Here is a 27609-nt window from a genome sequence, read left to right as displayed (position 1 = left end):
AATATTGGTAAGCAAAAAGAAAGAAATAAAAACTGCCCATGTGCTTAACACTGGCAAGAACTTTGACTTTATGATTCTGGTTCCTTGTTGTGTGGGAATAATATGTCTGTAAGTGAATTTTTTTCTTTTATAAACAAGTTTACAAACCAGATTTTAAATTTCCTATAATCTGCACAACAAATAAAAGTGAGCTTGCTTAGGAGTTTTGAGGCAGTTTGGTATTATATAAAGATACATTTTGTGTAATTTTCCCCCAAAGTCTAAAAAACCATATTATTGGTATCTACAACTCTCAAACACTTGTCAAGTATTTGATAGTAGCATTTTGTTCTTTAATCCTATTAAGGGATTTTAACATTTCAGAAGCTTTCAAACAGGAAACATGTCTCCCAGGGAAGATTATTCAGCACTATTTGAAAAATGAAAAGTGAAAGTGAGAGTGAGATGGGAAGATAAGGTGTTTTGTGGAGCTGCACATTGAATATGAAGTGCTTTCTTCCTCAGGCACTGATTGCAGCCTGAGTATTTATTTGTCTAGTCGGAGTCTGGTTCAGCTAGATAAGTAGAGTCCTGATTTTCGTGAACTGTTGTGTGTAGCTTAATGTCAATTTTTGTTAGAACTTTGGTTAGGTGATCATTTCAGTGTTTCATTCTGTTTTTTCCCTTTGGAAATGAAGCTGGTTTATTTTTTAAAGTGATTTGTTTTCACTGTTGACTTTCTATTTCTTGGGATGGTTCTTTGATTATAGTTGTAGCACTGGCCCTTTTCATACATGCTTTCTTTGTGTAGAAATATAACAACTACAATTGTTTTTGTAGGAATATATCAGGGATTACATTGATGTAACCATCAATGTAAAGCTAATCACCACTGGCTAGATTTCTTCATTCTCTTCCTCCCCTGTTTCTTGCTTTTCAGATGTCTTTAAATTGTCACATTTCATACTTGTTTTTCAGAATATGTGTGAAATTGGCATTAGTAACATATTGATGGTTTAACATAAGATTGAAATTAATACTGCTGCCTATTAAAATCTTTTGAAGACAATGATTAGTAAAATGATTCAAGATAATAATTAATAAACCTGATGGTTGCATGCGTAATAGCTGACAATTTGTATTAAGGCAAATTCTAATGAGGTTTCTTTTCTTTGAACAGATCATGACAAGATGTTTAAGATGAGTGAAAAAATATTACTCCTTTGTGTTGGAGAAGCTGGAGACACCGTACAATTTGCAGAATATATTCAGAAAAATGTACAACTTTATAAGATGCGAAACGGTGGGTAAAACTTGGAGAACAGATTTGTGGATTGGTTAACTGGTGCTGCCATAGCAAATCACACCAGCCTGTGCATCTAAAGACAGAATCACCGAGAGAGGTATATCTTCTGTCTGCTAGTTCCCTCCCTAAATGGCTATAATAGCTGGGCCAGCTGAAGCCAGGAGCCTGGAACTCCATCTGGGTCTCCCATGTGGGTAGCAGGGACCCAAATATTGAAACCATCCTCTGCTGCTTTCTCAGCTACAGTAAGGAAGGACACTGAATCAAAAATGAAGCAGTTGGGATTCAAACCACTGCCTTTATGGTATGCCAGTGTTGCAGGGGGTGGCTAAACCTGCTCTACCTCAATGCCAGTCCCAGCCTGGGGAGATCTTAAACAACAGAGGTTTGTTTTCTCCTAGCTCTGAAAACAGGGTATCTGCGGGATGGACTCCTTTCAAGGCCTTTCTCCCTGAATAACAGGTGGCCCCTTATGCCTTCCAGGATATTCTTCTCTACATCTGTGTCCAGATTTTTCTGATGATGACCTCACTGGAGCTTAGCGACATCTTTAATGAACCTGTCTCCAAATACAATCACATTATGAGTTACTGGGTGCTAGAACTTCCACTGATGAGTTTTTGAAATATACAGTACAGCCTATAATTATTGGTTTGTCTTTAAATTTAAACTAAAGATTATTCTCTTGCAGTTGTATATATGGGTCACATTTTAGTTGAATCTTCTTATTTTTAAAATGTTATCTAGGACATAAAACTAATCCTTCTAATCTTAAAGACTGCAAAATTCCCAGAGCAGAGAACCATTGTAATACCGGTTCTTAGAAGATAAGATAAACGGCACCCACATGGGTGCTGGCATCCTAAAAGGGTACTGGTTTGTTGGCTGCTCCCTACTAATGGCCTGGGAAAGCAGTGTAAGATGACCAAAGGCCTTGGGCCCCTGCACCCACATGGGAGACCCGGATGAATCTCCATCTGGCTCTGGCACTGATACCATCTGGGGAGTAAACCAGAAGATGAAAGATATCTTTCTCTTCCTCTTTTTCCTCTTCCCTTTTTTCCCGTTCCTCTCTATGTAACTCTTTCAAGTAAAAAAAAATGGATAAATCTTGAAAAACAAACCAAAAAAGGGTTCTACCTACTTCTTCTGTGGCTTCCTGTCTAAAGAGATGCATAGGACTTTGTGAGGTGTTCTGTGAACTCTGCAATTCAGGACTGGAACCTACTGGAAAAGCTTCCTAGCAGATGATCCCAGCCACTGCACTTTGTGCTGGTACTCTGGCAGAGAACACCTTATTTCCAGGTAGTTGCTTCGTAGTTGAATGACATTGTTATACACTGTACTGGTACCATATGGAGCTAGAAAGAGACTTCATTTGAATGTAATTGTATCAGATTACGAGGTGAGGTCAGTTCATATCATGTTTTAGTTAGCAGATTAAGCATTATTCATATGGTTTTATAAATATAAAAAGATGGTACCCTGTAAGAACAGGCGTATTGAAGTGATCTGGGGTACTGTTACTCCCTCTGCTTCACTTTAAGCATGACTCCTCGTTTTTTTTTCAGGCTATGAGTTGTCTCCCACAGCCGCAGCAAATTTCACACGCAGAAATCTGGCTGATTGTCTTCGGAGTCGGGTAAGCAGTGTAGCAGACAGCCTTAGAGGAGAGCAGAACACTTTTCTGTGCTTCGCTTATGTTCCTGTTAGGCGTCGGTAGTATTTTTGCGTTTTTTGGCCTTCCTGACCCGTTCCCCTTGCTGTTCTTTCACTTGTCACTCTTCACTCCCTTTGGATTTGTTTCCTCTCTACACAGTTGCTACTTAAAGCCGGGAGGACAAATACACATTCCCAAAGAATCCATGGGGTCATGCCAATAAGAAGATCTGTGACTACTCCTCTCACACAAAAACTTTATTTGTTGGAAAAATTTTAAGTTCATAGCCGAATGAAGAGAAGAGTACTCCTCCATATCCATGTATAACATCCCCTTTTATCCACATCCATGATGCATGGGTTACAGTTGATGAGCCTACCTTGATAGTTATAATTGCTTGAAGTCCATAGTTTACCTCGCTCTTGGTGTTGTATGTTCCATGGCTTTGGATAATATTATGATCCATCATTTAATCTCTTACAAAGTAGTTTTACGGCCCTAAAAATACCCTATTCCCCATCTATTCACTTTTCCCCTGCCTCCCCAGTGCCTGGCACTTCTACTGTTTCTGTAGTTTTACTTTTCTAAATTGTCATGTAGTTGAAATCATGCCTTACATATCCTTTTCAGATTGATTTTATTTACTTAGTAATATGCATTTGAAGTTCCTTCATGTCTTTTTATGGCTTCATAGCTCATTTCTTTTTAGTGCTGAATAATATTCCATTGTACCACCATCTGTTTATTCATTTATTTACTTCTTGGGCTTCCAAGTATTGGCAACTATGAATAAAGCTATAAAAAAGTCCACTGCAAGCTTTTGTTTGAGAATAAGTTCCTTTTTTAACTCCTTTATGTGAATGCCAACGAATGAGATTTATAAGATTTATAAGAAACTGCCAGGCCCAGCGGCGTGGCCTAGCGGCTTAAGTCCTCGTCTTGAGAGCCCCGGGATCCCATATGGGCGCCGGTTCTAATCCCGGCAGCTCCGCTTCCCATCCAGCTCCCTGCTTGTGGCCTGGGAAAGCAGTTGAGGATGACCGAAAGCCTTGGGACCCTGCACCTGTGTGGGAGACCTGGAGGAGGTTCCTGGTTCCCGGCATCGATTTGGCGCGCACCGGCCCATTGCGGCTCACTTGGGGAGTGAATCATCGGATGGAGGATCTTCCTCTCTGTCTCTCCTCCTCTGTGTATATCTGACTTTGTAATAAAATAAATAAATCTTTAAAAAAATTTAAAAAAAAAGGATTTATAAGAAACTGCCAAAAAATATTCTTTGGTTTTCATAGAAAGTCTTATTTTGTAATTCTTGTAATTGAGGTTTCCTATATGGTTCTAGAAGAACCTTGAAGACAATATTGCAGATTTTCATCTTGAGATTATTTGTTTTTGTTCCTCTGTAATTATTTTGTGCCAGACAGAATTGGTTTTCCTTACTTACTCTGGCTTGTTGCTATCTTAAAGTTATCTTAATTCCGATGCAACATTATTAAGTTTGGGATTGAATGCATTAAAAATTATGTAGGCTGTGCCAAGAAAGTTTGTATGATTGTTAAAGGTGTGTATTGTTTCCTTCCCACAGGGACTTTAGTAAATAGAGCCATACCATGTGACCTTACCCCCTGTGCCTGTTGACTCAGCTATGAAGTCGAGATAACTTCCCAACCCCACAGGAGTGCTAGGAAAATTAATGCTTGTGAATCATAATATTTAACATTCATACAACTTTTGCCCAAAGCATTTTGCTTAATAATTTAATCTACTCACTATTCCACTGAGACAGATAGCAGTTAATTCTGTCACTGATACAGAATAAAAAGCTTAAAGTTGCAGTGGGACTGGCTCCAGGTCACACAGCAGGTCAGACAGATCTACGTTAATGGTGTCATCATTATTGGACTGTTCTGCCTCAGGGTCCTCTCCTTGATTCTTCAGTAGTGTTTCTGGTGCTCGTCATGGTTTTAATTTCATCTGTAGTTCTTTAAATTGACTTGAATTAGAATCTACCACAAGTATAAGAGTTGATTTTTTTTTAATGTATTTATTTTATTGGAAAGGCAGATGTACACAAAGGAGGAGAGACAGAGAGGAAGATCTTCAATCCGATGATTCACTCCCCAAGTGAGCGCAATGGCTGGTGCTGCGCCAATCCGGAGCCAGGAGCCAGGAGCCAGGAGCTCTTCCAGGTCTCCCACGTGGGTTCAGGGTTCCAAGGCTTTGGGCCGTCCTCGACTGCTTCCCAGGCCACAAGCAGAGAGCTGAATGGGAAGTGGAGTTGCCAGGATTAGAATTGACGCCCATATGGGATCCCGACATGTTCAAGGTGGGGACCTTAACCATTACGCTATCGTACCGGGCCCAGAGTTGATATTTTTAAGAGTTCCTATATCTCTATCAAGTAGCTTAGTTTCTAAAATTCAGCAAAATTGGATTGAGGACTTCCTTCCTTCCTTTCCTTTTTTTTTTTTTTTAATATAAAATATGGGACAAATGGAGAAGTATCTTCCATCTTCTAGTTCACTGGTTCCTTGCCCCAAGTGGCTGCAACAGCCAAGCCTGAGCCAGTCTGAAGCCAGGAGCCCTGAGATATTTTTTGGTTTCTGCATGGGTGCAGAGGCCCAAGGACTTTGCCTACCCTTTTCTGCTTTCCCAAGCACATTATCAGGGAGCTGGCTTAGAAGGGGAACCACTGGGAGTTACCCATGTGGGATCCCTGCACTGCAGGCCATAGTCTCACCCAATAAACCACAATGCCGGCTGCCAAAAGCTTTTCAGTAGACTCTCAGTGCTGGCTTTAACCATGAATTTATACAATCATGAGGAGTGAAGTCTGTTAAGAAACTAAAGGTAGGGCCTGGCACAGTGGCCCAGAAGCTAAAGTCCTCGCCTTGAACTTGCCTGCTCAGATCCCATATAGACGTCAGTTTTAATCCCGGCAGGCCTGCTTCCCATCCAGCTCCCTGCTTGTGGCCTGGGAAGGCAGTCGAGGATGGCCCAAAGCCTTGGGACCCTGCACCTGCTTGGGAGACCTGAAGGAAGTTTCTGGCTCCTGGCTTTTGGCTTCTGGCTTCAGATCAGCACAGCACCGGCCATTGCAGTCACTTGGGGTGGAAGATCTTCCTCTCTGTCTCTCCTCCTCTCTGTATATCTGACTTTGCAATCAAAATAAATAAATCTTAAAAAAACAAAACTAAAGGTAACATTGATTGAGAAAACAAATTTATATACATTGTTTTGATTTAGGTGAAATGTCAGTTATTTTCTCTTGCTCATTTCTCCTGGAGAGAGAAAGTTGGTCAAGTATTAACATCCGTGCTACCCAGAAATTTCTAGTGTTCAGCAATAAGTAAGCGGTGGCTTACTTCTTCCTCTGACTTACCAGGCAGAACTGGAATAAGCATTGCAGCTCTGGGCACAGTAAATACTCAAAAATTCTGCAGATATTAAGTGCATTAAGCTCCTTTTAGAATTGAGATAAGAGTGGAATGTGCTTGATGCAAATGCAGTGAATTGAGTTAATCTCCTTGCAGAAATGTTTGATGTCTTCACAAATAAATATCTTTTGTAGGCAGTGATATGAGGCTGTGGTAAATATTGACAACCTCTGCCTTGTGCTTCTACAATAAGTTCAATGCTTGCTTCACAACCCCTTTTCAAAAATAGATTCATAATTGTAAAATGAGCAGCTATGTCATACTTATTTTATTCTAGGAATAAAATAAGTTTGTCAGTCTTCCTAATAAATGTAGAGAAACTGCATTTGGTACATATACATAATTAGACCAGTTGGCACTTGAGACTTATCTTGGGTCAGCCAGTTACCATACATAAATGTGTCTACAACTCAGATTATTTGTTTCCTATTTGGTGTATGTGTGCATGCATTTTTGAATGTTGTTTAAAGGTTATGTTTGGATTGGGAGGACATTTGCTTACCAAAAAGAATATAATACGTTCTGTGTATACTGGTTCTTTAAGCGGGTTGGGGAGCAGGGCCAGAATTATGGCATAGTGGTTTAGCTTGACTTGTGACTCTGGCATATAATATTGAAGTGCCTATTCCATTCCCCACTATTTCACTTCACAGCTAGCTCCCTGCTAACGCACCTTGGAAGACAATAGATTGGCTCCAGCCATATGTTTAGGAGACTAGATAAAGTTCCAAATTTTGGGTTGTAACTTGACCCAGACCTGAATGTTGTGGCCTTTTGAAGAGTGAATCCTCTATCAGAGTGCATGGAACTGAGTCCTGCTTCTGCTTCTAAGTCAGCTTCCTGCTAATATGTATCCTTATGGCTCATGTACTAGAGTTCCTTCTACCTGCATGGGAAACTTCTGGCTTTTACCTGGAGAGACAGAGAGGAAGATCTTCCATCCGATGATTCACTCCCCAAGTGACCACAGCGGCCGGTGCTGTGCCAATCCGAAGCCAGGAGCCAGGAACTTCTTCCAGGTCTCTCAAGCAGGTGCAGGGTCGCAAGGGTTTTGGGTCATCCTCGACTGCCTTCCCAGGCTACAAGCAGGGAGCTGGATGGGAAGTAGGGCAGCTGTAATTAAAACCAATGCCCGTATGGGATCCTGGTGCATTCAAGGCGAGGATTTTAGCCTCTAGGCTACCACGCCAGGCTCTGTATAATTATTATAATGATTAAATGAGGTAACTATTCAGTGCTATTAGCATGGTACTCACAAATCGTTTTTGTTTTTAATGCTGCTTTTGGTATTTAGTTGAAGCAGTTTGATGGCTGTAAATTAATTACAAATGGAAACTTCTTTGTTCTGCATTATTTGAACTGTAGCTAGTAAAAAAGGAGATTTGAACCCAGCGTGGTAGCCTAGTAGCTAAAGTCTTCACCTTGCATGCACCAGGATCCCATATGGGCACCAGTTTATGTCCCAGCTGCTCCAGTACCCTTCCACCTCCCTGCCTGTGGCCTGAAAAAGCAGTGGAGGATGGCCCAAAGGCTTGGGACCCTGAACCCATGTGAGAGACCTGGAAGAAGCTGTTGGCTCCTGCCTTTGCATTGGCTCAGCTCCAGCCATTGCAGCCACTTGGAGAATGAACCAATGCATGGAAGACCTTTCTCTCTCTTCTTTTTCCCAATGAAAAGTAAATTAATCTTTTTTTAAAAAGTATGAAAAAATTGGGTCCAGCATAGTGGCCTAGCGGCTTAAGTCCTCGCCCTGAATGCATTGGGATCCCATATGGGCGCCGGTTCTAATACTGGCGGCTCCACTTCCCATCCAGCTCCCTGCTTGTGGCCTGGGAAAGCAGTCGAGGATGACCTAAAGCCTTGGGACCCTGCACCTGTGTGGGAGACCCGGAAGAGGTTCCTGGTTCCCGACTTCAGATCGGCACAGCACCGGTCGTTGCGGTCACTTGGGGAGTGAATCATTGGATGGAAGATCTTCCTCTCTGTCACTCCTCCTCTCTACATATCTGACTTTCCAATCAAAATAAATAAATTAATAAAAAAGTATGAAAAAATTATGGTAGTATTAGGGCAAGTAGAAAATTAACTATGAACATTATTTTCAGTGGACTAAACGAGATTATTTCTTTGTTTTTAAAGGTTTATTTTTCATTTATTTGAAAGGCAGAGTCACAGAAAGAAAAAAGGGAGAAGCAGAACAAAGTCTTCTATCTGCTGGTTTACTCCCTAGATAGCTACGACAACCAGGGCAGACCAAGTTGAAGCCAGGAGCCAGTGGCCTTATTTGAATCTCCCCCATGAATGGTTGGGCCATCTTCCACTGCTTTCCAAAGTGTTTTAGCAGGAGGCTGGATTGGAGATGGAGTGGCCTGGAATAGAACCAGCACCCATATGGGATGTTAGTGTTACAGGCTTTGATCTTTATCTCCTACATTGCAATGCTAAGATTTGGCATTCGGAGTTTGTTTCTTATTTGAAATGAATTATATTTATTTTGCTGTTTGGTGTAGCTTTTTGAATGCCATAAGATTATCTGTTAGCATCAGTGTTTCCATTTTCTTTTTTTCCCATTTTATTTTTTTATAAAAAGGGTGTATTTATGTATTTGAAAGTCAGAGTTACACACACATACAGAGAGCTTTGCCATTCACTGGTACGCTCCCGCACAGGCCACAACAAATGGGACTGGCCCAGGCCCAAGGCAGGAGCTGGAAACTTCCTCCAGGTAACCCATATAGGTGACAGGGGCTCAAGGACTTACATCATTATGGCTGCCTTCCCAGGTACATGAACTGGAAGGTGGATCAGAAGTAGAGCAACAAGTAGTCAAACCAGCATCCATGTGGGATGTTGGGACTGCAGATGGCAGCTTAAACTGTTATGTTACAATGTCAGTCCCTGCATTTTTATTATTATTAAGATTTGTTTGTGTGAAAAGATTACAGGGAGAGAGACAAGGGAGTGTTATCTTTCTTCTGCTGGTTGACTTCCCAAACAGCTGCAGTGACCAGTGCTGGATCAGGCCAAAGCCAGGAGCAGTAGCTTCATGGGTGCCTCCCACATGGGTTTCTGGGACCAAGTACTTGGGCCATCATCTGCTGCCTTCCCAGAAGCATTAGCAAGGAGCTGGATCCAAAATGGGTCAGCCTGGACAGGAAGTGGTACCCAGATGGGATGCTGGCATTGCAGGTTTTTACTTAACATGCCACATCACAATGCTGGCCCCTTGAAATAGTTGAATTTGATGTTCCAGTGAAATGTGGAATTTTGTTTAGAATAGAATGCTGATGTTTGTGCTTGTAATTTTTAAGACATTACTGCTGATCACTGGCAAATGTTTTCATTGAGCTTTTCCTTAAATATTTGATGAGCCTTCAGTAATCTTTTTATTAGGCTATACTTGTAAGTGCTTAGCAAGAAATATTGGGAAAATATCTAGTGTGGTATGATGGTTTTTAATTCCATCACTCTTTCTCAGGAAACTAAGGAGGACCAGTGTAGTAAAGCTTCAGCTAAGCTGTATCTATTTTACATATAGGAATTCCATATAGGAATTGAGAAAGTACCTTATGAAATGCAATAAAAATATGTTTAAAAAAAAAAAAAAGAAAGTAAGTACCTTCACTTACTGCCGCCCATTGAAATTTAAAAATTAGTGGTCGAGTTGAGAGAACCCGGCTTCTGGTGGTATAGCACTACTTCTGTTAGCTGAAGACTGTGAAAAAGAGCATTTGATTGGATTGTTCTTATGGTGTCTTTCAGTGCCCAAATCAGATGGTTTAGAATTCTGATGTCATGACCATAACTGTATTTGACTTTACTCATTGAAAGGCAAAAATCTATCGAAAGTAATTTTTGGGTATTCTAGATGTAACCATAGTTTTGGCATTTCGGCTGAACTGGTGTGTGTTTGATCTAATTGGTAGCAAGCATACACCTAATATGCTCTTGTCCTAGAAGAATCTGTTGCTTTGAGCCTTCTTCCATTCACTTGAGTCGTTTCCTTCTTACCTTAGGTTGCTGGCACCAAGGGCATTGTCTGTTTATTGGTATCTGTGAGGTCCTGTGACCTTGTGAACAGATGGGCCAGGTGAAGCTTTGACACAGGTCTTACTCCAGACACAATCAACCTTTTGTTACATGTGATTAAAATATCACTAACAAGGGCAATTTCACATGCTTTTTGGCAAATGTGGTTAGCAGGATGTGACATGACACAGCACTGCCTTCTTCCTCTGTGTGCCATCTCCCTTGAGGCCTCGTCTGCCCTGTTCGCCCCGACTTACCCATGCCTGGGCTTGCCTTCCAGCTCACCTGCTCCAGATGGGCGGCACAGTGGGAGGACACTGGCAGAGGCAGATGTGTTTATTTTCCGGAGACAAAATGTTGTGCTGCTGCAGATGGCAGTGCCTTGGAGCAAATGGCAGCCTTTGACACTGCTGCCACACAGCCTGGGCACTTGACAGACAGAGCCAGCTTACTTTTGATGGAAGGGAGAGTGAAAAAACAGAAAATTAGAAATGTTTGTCATGAAGCTTCCAGACTTCCAGGATTAGCAGCAGCCTTAAGCCTGGGAAGCAGTTTCCTCCTTGCCAGACCTGTCAGCTAGTGGACTAATTGAACTTTTATTCGGGCCACAAATTATGTGCTTGTGCATTCCCTTTGCCTCCTAGTCGCAATAGGAAATGAAGTAAAAGCTGGAGACATACAGCCACATTCAGATGATATTCAGTGGGATTGTAAAGCTCATGTGTATTGCAGGTCACATCTCACAGCAATCTCTTAGGATTTGGGGTGGCATATGTCTGCCCCATTGGAGATATGCTGTTCTATTTTTATTGGTCATTTTATTATCCAAAGGCCCAGGGACAGATGTGCCTGGAAGTTGAGATGTCTTAATTATTATGACAGCACTTTGTGCTAATAGTGTTTGTTTTATTTTTTTGCCACAAAGAATAAAAATTTTGACAGCTGGCTTTTTAGGCAGTTTGTTTATGTAGTCATTGGGGCTTGAAAAAGATTGGCTTCTGACTCATTGTAGCTACTGGTCTCCCAAGAAAAAGTGGCTTTAGAAGATTCTTCTTTGGAAGTTAATGACTGTCAGAAAACCTTTCTCCTTTAAAAAAAAAAAAAAATATATATATATACACACGCACACACACACACACACACACACTAGTTTTCTCAGTGCTAGTGCTGATAAAGTTAGGAGTTTGCAGGTGTAAAGTACTCTCCCTTCCTCTCCCCTTCTCTCTCCAGGGGGTTGTATGTGAGAAGGTGTTGCTTTCTCACTCAGAGAGCATATATGTGCTACCCTGTGGATGCCTGCTGTGAGCAGAAAACCCCTGTTCTGCTTTAATGGAATGAGCCTATTGGATGACTAGAATTGTGCAGCCGAATAATGGCACTTTTCACCTAAAACATCTTTTCTGTTCACATTGAAGTAAAGCAATATAGGTCTAGATTTGCATTCTGGTAAAACTTGCATCTTGGAAATTATTGTGGTTCTGTTAAGGTTTGCTGTAAGCCTAAAGCAACACAGACTGTGTCTGCTTAGTTAGAATAAGCTTTTAGTTTCTAAATGTTTAATGTTAAAAGGAAAGACTCAGGATTGCTTTAAGTCAGTGTGATAGCCTGGGTTGGCATGCTTGGTGGGCATGTTCTCCCACAAATGAACAGATACAAATATACCCTCGCATTTCGATGCTTCTTTTTATCTACATTTGGCTTAGTTTCTTGCACAGATATGAATTTAGATGCTGATCCCTGGAATCCCATGAGGTTTTCTTTTGTCTTTACTAATACAAGTTTAAAAGGAAGGGCGTTGGGGAAGGCTTTTCAGGAGAGGAAGGATTGGCTGCTCTATTTCTTGGCCTGAGAGGTGGTTACATGTTCTTTAACTAGCTTTATGTGCATATTTGATGCTCATTTACATCTATTATTTAAAGGTGCAAGAAAATAAAAACACAGAGAAACACAACACTTCTGTTATTTCTAAGATTTATTTTATTTTTATTTGAGCAGAAAGAGAGCTTCCATCTGGTAGTCCACTCCTCAAATGACCTCATTGGTTGGAACTGAACCAAGCTGAGCCAAGCTGATCCGAAGCCAGGAGGCTGGAACTTCCTCTGAGTCTCCAGTTAAAAACAAGGGCAGGCATTAGGCATAGTGGTGAAATCACTGATTAGGATGCCTGCATCCCATATTGCAGGGCCTAGGTTTGTATCGTGGCTCTGCCTTCAACTCCAGTGTCCTGCTAATGTGAATGACTATAAGCAATAGGCAATGGCTTGGGTAGTTAGGTCCCTGTCACCCGTGTGGAAGATGTGGATCAGGATCCTGGCTGCCAGCCTTGGCCCGATTTAGTCTCAGTTGTTGCAGGCATTTGGGGAATGAACAGTAGATGAGAACTCGCTGTCATGTGTCCTCTTATCTCTCTGTAGGTAAAGGAGCAAATAGTATTACCTAGACAGTGTATAGTTGATTTGGGTATCTAAAAACATGTAAAGTCTTAGATAGTCCCAAGTATCTATCTCTAGGAGACACTTTGTTTATTACCTCAGAAGGGTGACTGGGCTGTGGTGTTGAGCATCTGTGGATATTCATGGGCACACAGAACAGGTGCAGCTTAACAGATGCTTTGTGGTAGCAAAGCCTGACTTCTTAATTTGAGTCTGTTAAGAACTGACTTGAAAGTCTATGAAATCCTCAGGTTTTCCTGGGAACTGCCAGCTCATGAAAAAAGAATGCAAGTAGCCTCACTGCAAACATGGTGTTGCTTTTACCATTGCACAATCAGCAATTTTATTTTGACATTATTTGAGGGAGAACAGTATTTTTGATTAGCAAGTAAAATTAATGTAAGAAGCAAATACTGTGTTAACCAGTAGGTATAATAAGACATCTGTGCCATGGTGCATTTCAACTTGTTAAATTTTTTTTTTAAATCTATCAACTCGTTAAATTTCTAAACTTCTAATTACAACAAGGTTACAGCTTTAATAGGAGAAACAAATTTGAGGTTAACAGTGGCTATAAATAAATAAAATTCATGAACACTTTGGAATTATTGAGATTAATCTTTAAAATCCAGTATTGTTAAAACTTGAACTATGCACAGTATTTAATGATTTAACATTTTTTATTCCTAAAATTTGGATTTATTAGGCACCTGCTACTTAGAAACTCACCTTCTAGGAACTTTAACAAAGGTGAGCACTTCACTTCCTCACAATGCTTTCAGATAAGCAGTACGGTCCCCCATACTAGATAACAGGACACTGAGGCTCCAAATGTAACATAACTGTAATTTAGTGTAACATGTAAGTATAGGGCCCAGTGCAGTGGCCTAGCAGCTAACGTCCTTGCCTTGAACGCGCCAGGATCCCATATACGTGCCAATTTGTATCCCGGCAGCTCCACTTCCCATCCAGCTCCCTGCTTGTGGCCTGGGAAAGCAGTTGAGGATGGCCCAAAACCTTGGGACCTTGCACCCACGTGGGAGACCAGGAGGAAGCTTCTGTCTCCTGATTTTGGGTTGGATCTAGATAGCTCTGTTTAAACTCACTGATCCAAATGGAGCTTTTTCCCCTTAATAAGAGTTCTTTCTGCTCCTTTCCCCCTCTACTTCCATTGTACTAGCTACTAAGTCCTATTAGTTCTGACTTTAAATATGCATGTACCAGATCCACCTCTTTTTTCTACTGCGCCTTAGTTTGGCCTAAACATCTTCTGTCTGCAGTATTATGGTAACAGCCTTTGACTCTTCTCCTGTTTTCTCTTTCCCAATTCCAGGTCTTTCATGTGGCTGTCAGTTATCATTTTAAAATGACAACCTATTCTACTTCTGTGTCTAAATTTTATTAAGAGAAGGAGAGAAAATGACTAGGTCTAATGGACAGTTGGTCTCAATCCTAAAACATTAGGGTTCTAAGGCACCATTGGCCAATGTCATACAACATGAAGAAGGCTCGAGCAGCAGACAGTGGGAATGGTGGATTTTCACTGGTTGCACACACTGAGGTTTATATTCTTTAGTCTACGAGGCCAGTTCACTTAATTCTCCAGGTACATTTGGCGCTTGTTTACCCGCCCCCAAGCATGTTGTGTTCCTCCGTTTAATCTTCACAGTTTTTGCTTTCTTTGTGTGGAGTCCTTCCTGTCTGCATCTACTTTGAGGACTCCTTTCTGATCCAGGTGTCCGTCTTCATCACCTAGCACAATACTACTATTTTTTTTAATTTGTTTATTTTATTGGAAAGGGAGATTTACAAAGAGAAGGAGAGAGAGATGCAGATGTGCAGATGCAGGTCAGATGCAGGAAGATCTTTTTCTCTGTCTCTCCTTCTCTTTGTAAATCTCCCTTTCCAATAAAAATAAACAAATCTTAAAAAAAAAAAAAAAAGAAAAGGGCCCGGTGGCGTGGCCTATCGGCTAAAGTCCTTGCCTTGAAAGCCGCGGGATCCCATATGGGCACCAGTTCTAATCCTGGCAGCTCCACTTCCCATCCAGCTCCCTGCTTGTGGCCTGGGAAAGCAGTTGAGGATGACCGAAAGCCTTGGGACACTGCACCCGCGTGGGAGACCCGGAAGAGGTTCCAGGTTCCAGGTTCCCGGCTTCGGATCGGCGCGCATCAGCCCGTTGCGGCTCACTTGGGGAGTGAATCATTGGAGGGAAGATCTTCCTCTCTGTCTCTCCTCCTCTGTGTATATCTGACTTTGTAATAAAATGAATAAATCTTTAAAAAAAAAAGAAAAAGAAAAAGATCTTCCATCTATTGGTACACTCCCCAAGTTGCCATAATGTCCACGGCTGAGCTAATCTGAAGCCACGAGCCAGGAGCTTCTTTCTGGGTCTCCCATGCAGATGCAGGGTCCCAAGGCCTTGGGCCGACCTCCACTCCTTTCCCAGGACCTCCACTCCTTTCCCAGGCCACAAGCAGGGAGCTGAATGGGAAGTAGAGCAGCCCAGATTAGAACCGGTGGACATATGGGATCCCAGTGCACACAAGGGAAGGACTTTAGCCACTAGGCTACTGTGCCAGGCGCGGCACAATAATTCTCAGAAAGTCTCCTTTAAAAAGCTTTTGCTACTGTTATCACATTTCAAATGCCAAAGTGAAGATAGTTGAAGCATTTTCCTATTTTATAATTATCCTGTGTTGTGCTAGAGAATTCCCAATGAGATTTAGTTGAAGTCTTTTATAAAATGTGCATTTATACTTAAAGCTATAACAAGTTAAATCTACACTTAGGTTTCTTTAAAAATGAAAGAATATAACCAAGAAAATTAGAGTAACATAATTCCATGTTGCTTAGGTTTTAGGATTAGATTGTTCTCTACCCCTTTCCCATCCATAAAACTGTAATCTTTCAGAGCTGGAAATGATGCTTAAGTTATGATAAATTATGACTTGCTGAAATGTTGGAGATTTTAAAAAACTGAAATGCTGAATTCCAGTATTTCTTTAATTAAAATGGCAGAACTGATATTTTAGTTACACCCCCAAATTCATCCAAAAAATAGCTAAGAAATTCTTTTAGTTATTGGAAACAAGCTCCTTAATTAGATTTGAAAACCAGTTTAAGTGAATGACAGCTGTTCTCTTACTTAATGAAAATGAAGTAGGTATTGCCAAAGCAGTTAAGGTATTGGTAATCTGTTGATCATCCACAGGTACTACTTGAATGCCTACCACATGTATTGCAAGTTTTAGACCGTATAAAAGAATCAAAATTGCCCTTCTAAAACCATAATATTATTGATCATATAATATCTGATAAGTAAACTAGGAAATGGTAGACGCAGGTGTGCATAATAATACATTCTGAAACATTTGAGTGTGAATCTGACATTTACTGTTAAATCACTTTTTTACATTAATTTCCATTTTGCAGAGGCAGCATGATTCGTGGAAAAGAGTGTAAGACTTGGAGCTGGGAAGCCTGAATTATGATCCCGATTCTAATGCTGATTACCCATTTGATTTAGGCCAAGTTCGTGTCTCCTCTTTGAACTTCAGTCCTACATTAATAAAAGGGACATTACTGAGGAACTTAGCTTAACACTGATTCTATAAACTATGTTCTGGTAAAGTACCGTCAGTGACACAGAAGGAATTTTCAGAAGCTTTGATAGTCAGCTGGACTAAAAGAAATAGCAGATGTGCTGTTCCTTTCGAAGTCCGACCTGTGTTTAGTGTCTTTAGAAAGCCTGTTTATTAAACCAGTCATCTCTAGATAAACTCCTGTGTCTGATAGCTCTGTATGTTCTCCCCTCAAAGCATTACTCATCAGGAAGGGAAGTATGTGTCACCCGTGCTTAGCATTCCAAAATACAGTACATCAAAAGAGAAATCGCACCATTGTAAAATGGCACTTGGCTCGTAGCAATGTCATCCTATTCAATTAGAGGTGGCAGAGGCTGGCCTGGCTCCAAAGGAAGCCTGTCAATTCCTCTCCTCTTCTGTGTCCACGCTCGGCAGGATGCTTCCTCACGCCCACCTCTCTCCCCACACTGTGGCTTTGGCTTCCGCCAGATGTCACACCACTGCTCGTTGCCACCCAGACTCTCGTCGCTGGTTTTGTTGTCTCAGTGTATTTATCACAACTGTAGTCTTTCGATGTAAAATTTATGGAATTTCACACTCTCCTTAATCACTGCAGTGTTTCTTTTTCATGAGAGAGGAGATGTGGTATGCATGACAGTTGGAAAGTTTATATGCACGCCAAGTGTACTACCCACTGCCAAATGTTAGGAGAGTCAGAGGTGGAACTAAGCTCAGCTTTGCATGCCTCAGATTCGTAGTAGTTAAGTCTGTTTCAGTTACAGGAAGATTGGCAGCAATTCATAACTGGTGAACTATCAAAACCACTTGAGCAAGTATCTCAGAGCATGCCCCACATCCGGGACTTGGGGTGGGCGGGAAACTGGATGGGGCTTCTCCCTCAATATCCCCATTTACCTCAGATACATGAAGGAAACAATATGGAAATAATAGCCTTACCCACTTTCCTATAGCCCTTGAACCTTTTTACCCAAATTAACTATGTAAAGATTGTCAAAAAAAGGGCCCAGTGCCGTGGCCTAGCAGCTAAAGTCCTCTCCTTGAGCGCGCCAGGATCCCATATGGGCGCCAGTTCTGGTCCCGGCAGCTCCACTTCCCATTCAGCTCCCTGCTTGTGGCCTGGGAAAGCAGTCGAGGACGGCCCAGAGCTTTGGGACCCTGCACACTCATGGGAGACCCGGAAGAGGTTCCAGGTTCCTGGTTCCCAGCTTCGGATTGGCGCAGCACCGGCCGTTGCGGCTCACTTGGGGAGTGAATCATTGGACAGAGGATCTTCCTCTCTGTCTCTCCTCCTCTCTGTATATCTGACTTTGTAATAAAAATTAAAATAAATCTTTAAGAAAAAAAGATTGTCAAAAAAAAATCTTCTAGCTGAAATTTCATCCCTTTTAGCAGCCGAAAGGAAGTAATTTTCCTGGTACTCTATGATATTTTGTTTTATTCTTATTATTGTACAGTCAAATCTGTTAATCTAAAAATGATGCTGATGATGTGGTACTAGCTCATTTGTATTGCTATATGACAGGCATGCCTAGCCAGGAGCAAGAAATTTCCTCTGGGTCTCCCCCGTGGGTGCAGGGGCCCAACCACTTGAGCCATCTTGTGCTTTTCCAGGCACATTAGCAGGCAGCTGGATGGGGAAGTGGAGCAGCTGGGACGTGAGCAGGTTCCTCAGGCAGAGTGTTTCAGAGCCAGCAGTCAGGGGGCTTTTCTTGGCTACTTACATTAATTTCACAGACACACTTCATAGATGATTGTAGTGCTTGCTTTTTGTTGAGCCTGCACTATGTTTTAGGCACGGTGCTTATCATTTGCCTTTTTACAGTAGATATTAGAAGTCTGGTCTCTGCAGCATAGCCCAGCTGTTTCTTCCTGAGATGTTTACTTCATGCTCTTGATCACTATTTTGTTGTGAATGCTTGATCTGTACTTTAAGCTCTTATTTTGCTTAGTATCTTGTGTCTAAAGGGAGGTCAAGGGGCTGGTTTGGTGGTATAGCCAGCTAATCCTCCCCCTCTTTGTGCCAGAATGTCATATGGGTGCTGGTTTATGTTCCTGCTGTAATAAAGGAAGATAGAAAGAGGAGGACCCAGAGCCAGGCAAAAAATAGCAGTGTGTATGTATCTGCATTCAGCTGCTGGTAGCTGATTAAAGCTTGAACTAGTTCTCAGAAGTAGGGTCTGCCACTTTGTGGCATTTGTTTACTGATTTTCTTGTTCCTTTTTTGTGATACAAAGCATTAGCATATGTATTAAAATTTGTATAATGCTTTCTGATATTATTGTTACTCAAATATTTATTGAGAATTTACTACTTGCCTGTGCACCTGTTTTTAAGATTTATTTTTATGTGAAAGGCAGTTACAGAGAGGAGAGATTGAAAGATCTTCCATCTGCTGGTTCATTTTCCCAGATATGAGCCAATCCATAGCCAGGAGCCTCCTCTGGGTCTCCCATGTGTGTGCAGGGGCACGAGGACTTGAGCCATCCTCTGCTGCTTTCACAGGCTGTAAGCAGGGAGCTGGATGGGAAGTGGAGTAGTCAGGATACACACTGGGCACCCTATGGGATGCCAGCGCTGCAGACGGAGGCTTAGCTCACTGTGCCACTACACCAGCCCCTGCTTGTACGTCAGTGAACTAGCCATAGTCCTTATAATTTGTAATCAGCATAGATATCTGAATGTGCAGTTCATGCCATGTACTATTGTTTATACACAGTCATACCTGTGTATGGTGACAATACTAATGAATCAGAAATATAACAGTCAAGAAACCCATAACTGTGGCTTTATCACTTTGGGTGTCACAATTTTTAGAGGTATGAGGGAATAGCAACACAAGACTTTTTGGAAATATGAATAATAAAACTTGGATAAGCCAGAGATGTTTTATGGAGCACTGTCAGGAGCATTTCAGAAACTGTAAATTGTTACCCAGATGTATTGATTTAATTAGTCTAGATAACACCGCTTATTTATGCTTAAGTTTCTCACACATGCGAGAGTTGGTAATTCGAAGTCACACAGTGTTTGTGAGTTATTTTCCATAACACAAATGATAGCTTCTGAATATCAGCTTTGGCGTGTGTGTCTACTAGATGCTTGAGAACAAATGATTTTTTAGGGACCGGTAAAGCAATCAAGTTTGCTTCTGAAATTTTGTTGGCAAAGGATTTTGCATAATGTCTTCTAGCTGTGGCTTTTAAGAGCATCAGTTATTTAAAGCACACCTTAACTTCGTTGTCTAGGCAAAACCTCATTGGAGACGGAATCTATCTGAGTTCTGCTGGTTAAGGCCTTTATTTATGTCTGGGTGGATCCTTAATATACTGTTGCAGTCTGATAAAATTGTTGGTTAGACATGCAATGGCTGTTCAGTGGCCATTGCGTGGAGAATAGATTTATCCTCTCAGGAAGAGGTTCCGTTTATCTTGTGATAGAGAAGAGACTGTATTATTAATCTCTTGAAGATGGAAACCAGCTAGACTCCATGTGCTATTCTCTCTGTTCTGGTTTTAACTCAAAGAACACCAAAGCATTCCATGTCTGCCAGATTTTGCAGTACTGTTTTTACACTTTAAGAAAAAATGCTGTTATACATTGTATCATTAGATAATGTAAACAAAGTTTATGATGTTTACGTGAAAAACTCTAGCTGGTGTATGCTAGGAATTTAAGTCTTGTTTTTTCTTTTGGTGTTGAATGCTTCACCTCTATTATTTTTTTCTCACCATATTCTCTACAAAATAAAAAAGGGAAGGATTAATTGACCCAGTTTTACATATAAGAAAACAGAAGCTGATAGGGGTTAAGTGTCTTGCCTCAGGTCAGACTTACTAAGAAAACAGTCAGAATTAGTAGTGACAGAATTCCAGAGCTTGGCAGAGAGCAGTGCACAACCCATTGGGAAATGGGATAGGCAGGTAATTATTTTCTCAGACGTCTTGACTACTGCTGTTCATTCCCTATTCCTCTGAGACTACACACTAACTTATCCCCCAGATAGGCACTTGTTTGGAGGCCAGGGCTCCTCTGTCTTCCCAAGGTGGTAAAAACTCTCCCTGCTTACTTAGAACTGGATTGAGATTCCAAGTAAACAAAAAATATTTTCATGTTTTTTTTCACATGAGTTTGTTCAGGCTGCCACATGCTCATGTTAGTCAGTGTTCAAAGAACATAAAAGGCCACTTTTGGGACCACTAGTTGTTGTTTTATATTCCATAGTAAGGAGTGGACTATATACTAATGTCATGTAGGGATGAACACACCAACACAGGCATACCCTGCTCGCTCTCTACTGAAGCAAATGCAGGAAGAAAAATACTACTCACTCTGCAGGAAAGGAAACCATGGGAAATTGGAATACCACTGCTGAAGCCTGGTACTGAACTGAATTTAACATGGTAAATGGCGCAGCTGATATAGAAAAATGAAACATTCATTTGGAGAAGAACAAGGCATATTTAGTTAAGATTCTCTGTAATAACTTGGATAATAGCTTGCAGATAATCCAATGACAGGACATCTATGAGTAATGTTTTCTTTATTCATCTCATCGGTCAAAAATGTTGTTTAGTTATGTTAAGGAGTCTTGTTGTTTAAGAAAAATGTTAGCATTTCACCTTTCTGGACTTACTGTCTACTGTCTTCATTAAAATGCAATGGCTCGGTTGGCTTATTGTGCAGCTCCAAGCACCTCCAGGCATATGGCCACCGGTTCACGTTCCTGCTGTTCCACTTCCCATCCAGCTCCCTGCTTGTGGCCTGGAAAAGCAAAGGGGAATGCCCCAGAGCCCTGGGCCCCTGAACCCATGTGGCAGACCCAATAGAAACTCCTCTCTCCTGGGTTCAAATCAGCTCAACTCTGGTTGTTGCAGTCATTTTGGGAGTGAACCATTAATGGAAGATCTTTTTCTTTGTCTTTCCTTCTCTCTGTAAATCTGTCTTCCAATAAAAATAAATCTTAAAAATAAAACAAAACCAAACCTCTATTAATTGACTTACATACTTGAGACCTATTCTCCTTGGTGGGGCATATAGTGCACATTAGAGATTTTGGTGTAAACTGAGCTTTTGTTTTTTGAAGATGTGGGTAGAACTGTTTTCTTCATTCTGTAGTATGCCACTCAGATTTGTGTTGTATTGATTTTACCAATTAGGAATGGCAGAAGAACAGAGTTGAAATAACCCCCATTGGTGTGGGATAGACCGGACTACTGCTACACATACTGGCAAACCAGAGTAGGGGGTGGGCCTGGTGGGGGTTATTGTGGGTCGCTCCAACTAGGCTGCAGCTCCTACTGGTTTATGCAAGGGCCAGGTGTGTGCTGGGCAGAAGCAGGCTGGACTGCAACACCCATTGGTTCCGTTGGAAGTCGGGGCTGAAAACAGAACCAACCCAGCAATTGCAACCATCAGCTGATTGAGACGATGGACTGTGCCAGGCCCTGTACTTGCTAGTACATACAAGAATCTAGTCGGAGAACACCTCAGACAAAGTTTCTTTGGAGATCTCTGCAATCAAAATGCTGGACTGAGAACCCTAACCAAGACAAGACAGAAAACAGAACAGGTCAATCAACCATTGGCAGCGAAATACGGGGCAAACGGAGACTCTGTGATGAACTATGTCAACCAATGGATTCTTCAACGACCTCATCGTGCTTGCAGTGGCAAGAATGGCAGTGAATCATAACTGGTGAACTATCAAAACCACTTGAGCAAGAACCTTGGAGCATGCCCTACATCCGGGACCTGGAGAGGGTGGGAAATTGGTTGGGCCTTCTCCCTTAATACCCTCCTTTAAACATGAAGGAAACAATATGGAAATGATAGTCTTACCACTTTCTTATAGCCCTTGAACCTTTTAACCCTAATTAACTATGTAAAGATTGTCAAAAATATAATATATATATATATATATATATATATATATATATATATAAATAAAAGAAATAACCCCCATTTGTCTTGGGGAAAAATATTGGTGTTCTGCTGTAATCTTTACTTTGCTGTGTCTTTCCTTTGCAGACCCCATATCATGTGAACCTCCTCCTGGCTGGCTATGATGAACATGAGGGACCAGCACTCTATTACATGGACTACTTGGCAGCCTTGGCCAAGGCCCCTTTTGCAGCCCATGGCTATGGTGCCTTTCTGACTCTCAGTATCCTGGACCGATACTACACACCCAGTAAGTATTAGCAGTCTGGGTAGGGAGCAGGAATAGAGGCATGCCTTCCGCTGCTTTTAGCTTGGTCTACCCTTTGGGTGATTAGTCTTGAACAAAGCTGATTGGGTCTAAGAAACACAGCAATGCTCTCTTGAAGCTGTTCTCTCCCTTGGCTCAGAAGGATCTTCCCAAAGGCATTGAAAAGTCTCTCTGTTGCCAGCAATATGAGATGCTGCGTTGGCTTTTGTTTTGTTTGTTGTAAAGGAAAGTTGAGATAGATGTCATAGTGATTAAAACATTGTTAGTGGGCTCGGCAGCGTGGCCTAGTGGCTAAGGTCCTCGCCTTGATCCCATATGGCCGCTGGTTCTAATCCTGGCAGCTCCACTTCCTCTCTCTCTCTCCTCCTCTCAGTATATCTGACTTTGTAATAAAAATAAAATAAATCTTTAAAAAAAAAAAAAAACATTGTTAGTAAAGTCTGTAATTCCTCAGTTACAAGTAAGCTTTGCATTCATTTGCTCTGCCTGGATGCTTATTGGCATCTCAATTATAAAGAATGAGTACACCAAATAATTCATGTATTTGTTTTCAGCTTTTGAAGGTGAACAGATCCCCAACATGACAAACCTAGGCCCTGCTGTTGGTTCTTATCCACTGATGGCAGAAAAAAAAGTCCTCCTGCCAGAAGAAAAAATCTTTCTGCTTGTCCATGTGCTGTCTGCTTGGCAAAGTTCAAACCCAGGGATGTTTTTGTTAACTTCTATATCCTGAATGCAATCCCAGCCTCACCTGTAGCTGCTGTGGGCAGTCAGTACCAGAATTCTTAGTTTCTTCAGGCTGTGAGTGCAGCACAGATGACCACTTCTCCCCTGGTGTTCAGTTCAACCCTGGCAGTGTTAGAAGAGTCTGGCATGTTCATTCCTTTTTGTGCTGCCCTCTTGCTCAACCTCAGCCATGCTAGAGCTCCAGGCCACATTCTGAAAAGAATTAATATGGCTTCCTAGTAACTGTCTCTTGATTTGATCTCTCCCAGCAATAAACTGATTTGCCTACCAAAATAAACTCCAGCCACCCCAGAAGCCTATCTGCATAATATGTCAGCCAAGTTTACCATGCTAACTACACATCCATTGCATCCTGTTTTAGGAGAGTCACAGCCCCGTGCGGGAAAGTGAGGCTAAAACGTTGGCCCTATCTCTCCTCTGATTGGCAGCTGGCAAGGACAAATGGAATTGATTTAAACCCTTGATTAAAAGCAGTTAGAGGAGGGGTGGGCCATTTAAAAAGAGAGGCAGTCCTCTACTTGGAAAGAGGTGAGCCTTGGCCAGGAGAGGCATGATGCCATCATGCTTATACCCTTCTCTGGAACAGATAAGTTTGTTATGACCTTGTGGCTGCTGAAGCAAGGGACCTGGGGCACCCTCAGCTGCTTGCAGAGGGTGCAGATTGTTTTTACCTTTCCTGTTTGTGTGATACTCAGACCTGAGAAGTTTGAAACGTGAAGCTACTGAGAGTCAGGCTCAGTGAGAGCACTCTGAGTACTTAACCTCTGTGTTATCTTTCAGCCATCTCACGCGATAAGGCAGTGGAGCTCCTGAAGAAGTGTCTGGAGGAGGTGAGTACTGTCTGTGGATCCTCACAGAAAGGAATATTGTCTCTGTTGGCTGCTAGCAGCTCTGTCCTTAGGACTGGCTTTTCTGATCCTTGCCAACTAACTAGATGTGAAGTTGCTACCAGGGTTAGCATTCTTTCTGTATCACTCAGACCAATGTCTGCAGTTTCAGTGGACTTGAGTTATAGAAGAAACTTCCATACCCCTGAATTCTCATACCACTATCCTGAGGTCAAGACTGAGAATCTAATGAGTAATCCTAGGCTATTTTGCTACTGGTAACACCTGGGGCCGCAGCTTAAGAACTGTTGCCCTAGATTGTATCTGTTCCTGGGACACTTTTAATTGCCACCCATTTGCTCCACACCATAGTGCTTGAGCTCCTGTCATCTGACATGAAAGCCTCCCCAAGCGTACTGCAACCATTAAAAGCAATCGGGGAAGCTCTAGGCAGAAGGGGAGAGTAGTCTTTTTTTGTGAGGTTGAGCCAGGAACATGGACCCCACCCATCCCAACTCTTTGCTGAAAGTCTAAAGCTTTGGGTAGGAATGTAGGATGAAGTAAAAAATCAGCTCATTGGACTCTTCTTTTACTGTTCTCGTGGCCTAAGCGTGAGTGAATGAGTAGGAGGGTAAGAGCAGACAGGAGCACTGCAAGCAGTGTCAGCTTGCCTCTTAATCCTGTAGTTTTCAGTCCACAGTACCCCCGTTGTTCATTCATCCTCTAGTGTGCCAACCCCCTTTTCCAAAGCAGAAACTGAGAATAAAATCATGTACTTTTCTTAATCTTTCACCTGAAGCTGGTACTAATCTGGTAGCCCCACGACTTGCAAGAGGCTTCCAGGAAGAAGCTACTGAAACATCAAGTACTCTTGAGACTGTTCTTCATGTGTCCCCAAAAGGGATCCTAATCCAGGACAGGAGAGTCATCAGCCAAAGAGGACTCTGGAAATGGAATGGGCTGTTCCCAGCCAGTCCTCAACTGCAAAGGGAGGCACACTTCTAGGGAGGGAGGGCTTAAGCCTGGGGTGGTAGGTATTTCCAGGACAGGCTCCCAAGGGAGCAGGTGGAAAGCTTGGTGACTTTTCTCTAGAGGCTCATGTTGGGTCAGGAAGGGTGCCACAGAAGCCAAGATGCCCTTAGCTGCACTGCTGAGTAACTGCCAGCCAGGTTAGTGGGGCTGTCTGCTTCCATGCATGGCGACCACAGTTTCTGAAGCAGGGCCTTAGGGAAATGTGGAGGCAGTGGTGGCAGTCAGCCAGGACTAGAGGAGACAGCAGAGGACTTGTTCCAATAGCAGTTCTGTTGACATCTTGCTATCTCTCCTCCAGCTGCACACATAAATACACACTGATCTTTGCAATGTTGGTGGGCACCTGGAGCAAATTCTTGGTCCCCAGGAATGCAGTGCTGTCATCCAGAGCTTGTTCTAGGTCAGTCAGTCCTCAGTAGCTGACTGCTGGGATGAGCACACTGAAGTGCTGTGTTCTCCCATCAGCTGACTGACCAAAGACTGGCTCCAGCTGCGTCTCACGGTTCACACTCACTGCCCCGTAGTTAGCGCTCAGCCACCGTTTGGGCTTGCCCCAGTGCTTAGTGCTGACCACCCCCAGGAGTAGCAGTTTATATAGTCTGTATCTCTCCCTGGTGTCTGGAACAAGACTTGGCACATGGTTGGTGTTCAGCAGTTTCAACTAACTTCCTTCATGTTTCTCTGCAGCTCCAAAAGCGCTTCATCCTGAATCTGCCAACCTTCAGCGTCCGAATCATTGACAAAAATGGCATCCACGACCTGGACAACATTTCCTTCTCTAAGCAGGGCTCCTAACGCCATGCCGTCTTCCCACATGTCAGGGAACTTTTTTGATGTGCGCCTTTATTTTTTTTCTACTCTTTCGACGTTGCACTCTTGATAGATGGTTAATTCAGAATAAAATTGAATATGGATAAATTCAGCTGTTTGGTTTGGGCCTAAGTTTTCCTATCACCTGAGAAAGGAACTGGAGGGAGAATTATTTTTTGGATGGAGCTATCTTTCCTTCTACCCCTCTCCCATCATTGTGTTCTAAATGTTCTTCAGTAATTGAGCTCCTCATTCTGTTTATTTATTTATTTTTTTTTTAAGATTCTGTTGGGCCCGGTGCAGTGGCTCATTGGCTAAATCCTCACTTAGCACAAGCCAGGATCCCATATGGGTACCAGTTCATGTCCTGGATTCTCCACTTCCATCTAGCTCGCTGCTTGTAGCCTGAGAGAGCAGTGAAAGCTGGCCCAAGACCTTGGGCCCCTGCACCCATATGGGAGAACCAGAAGAAGCTCCTAGCTTCAGGTCGACTCATCTCTAGCCATTGCAGCCATTTGGGGAGGGAACCAGCAGATGCAAGATCTTTCTGTCTCTGCCTTCTTTCTTTAACTCTGCCTTTCAAATAAATAAACTAGTATTTTGAAGGAGCGTTAGGAAGTAAAAGAGCTCTTCCATCTGCTGGTTCAATTCCCAAGTGGTTACAATGACCAGGGCTGAGGCAGACTGGAAACAGGAGCTGCCTCCCTCCTATGAGTGAAGGGACCCAAATATGGAGCCATCTTCCACTGCTTTGCCAGGTGCATTACTAGAGCTAGATTGGTATTCGGGTGCTGCGGTCAACAACTTAAGCTGCTGCACCACAGTGCTGGCCCTGAAAAAAATTTTTTTAATGTTCTACATATTGCTTCTTTAACACTACGTTACAGATTGTTTTGCATCCATACAAACAGATCATTTAAAAACTTATATTCTGGGCCCAGCGCTGTGGCCTAGTGGTTAAAGTCCTTGCCTTGAACGCACCGGGATCCCATATGGGCGCCGATACTATTCCCGGCAGCTCTACTTCCCATCCAGCTCCCTGCTTGTGGCCTGGGAAAGCAGTCGAGGATGGCCCAAGGCCTTGGGACCCTGCACCCATGTGGGTGATCTGGAGGAAGTTCTGGCACCTGGCTTCAGATCGGCGCAGTACCAGACACTGCGGTCACTTGGGGAGTGAATCATCGGACGGAAGAGCTTCCTCTGTCTCTCCTCCTCTCTGTATATCCGCCTTTCCAATAAAAATAAATAAATCTTTAAAAAAAAAAAAAAGGAAAGGCAGATTTACAAAAAAATTTTTTTAAATTTTATTTTTATTTCAAAGTCAGATATACAGAGAGGAGGAGAGACAGAGGAAGCTCTTCCGTCCGATGATTCACTCCCCAAGTGAGCCGCAATGGCCGGTGCTGTGCCGATCCGAAGCCGGGTACCAGGAACCTCTTCCGGGTCTCCTACGCGGGTGCAGTGTCCCAATGCATTGGGTCATCCTCAACTGCCTTCCCAGGCCACAAGCAGGGAGCTGGATGGGAAGTGGAGCTGC

General features: G+C 42.4%; 1 protein-coding gene across 1 annotated transcript in view; it reads left to right on the top strand.

Moving 5' to 3' along the window:
• Positions 1-26184, top strand: part of PSMB2 (proteasome 20S subunit beta 2) — a 30242-nt gene extending 4058 nt beyond the window's left edge. Inside the window, exons 2-6 of the mRNA XM_004591590.3 lie at positions 1160-1282; positions 2857-2927; positions 22476-22638; positions 24184-24233; positions 25950-26184. Of these exons, the coding sequence (XP_004591647.1) occupies positions 1160-1282; positions 2857-2927; positions 22476-22638; positions 24184-24233; positions 25950-26057 (515 nt within the window). The 3' untranslated portion in view covers positions 26058-26184. The remainder of the gene's footprint in view (positions 1-1159; positions 1283-2856; positions 2928-22475; positions 22639-24183; positions 24234-25949) is intronic.
• Positions 26185-27609: the final 1425 nt, after the last annotated feature.

Source organism: Ochotona princeps, chromosome 2 (genome assembly GCF_030435755.1).
Source record: "Ochotona princeps isolate mOchPri1 chromosome 2, mOchPri1.hap1, whole genome shotgun sequence".
Taxonomy (NCBI): Eukaryota; Metazoa; Chordata; class Mammalia; order Lagomorpha; family Ochotonidae; genus Ochotona; species Ochotona princeps.
This window is presented reverse-complemented; position numbering and strand designations above follow the sequence as displayed.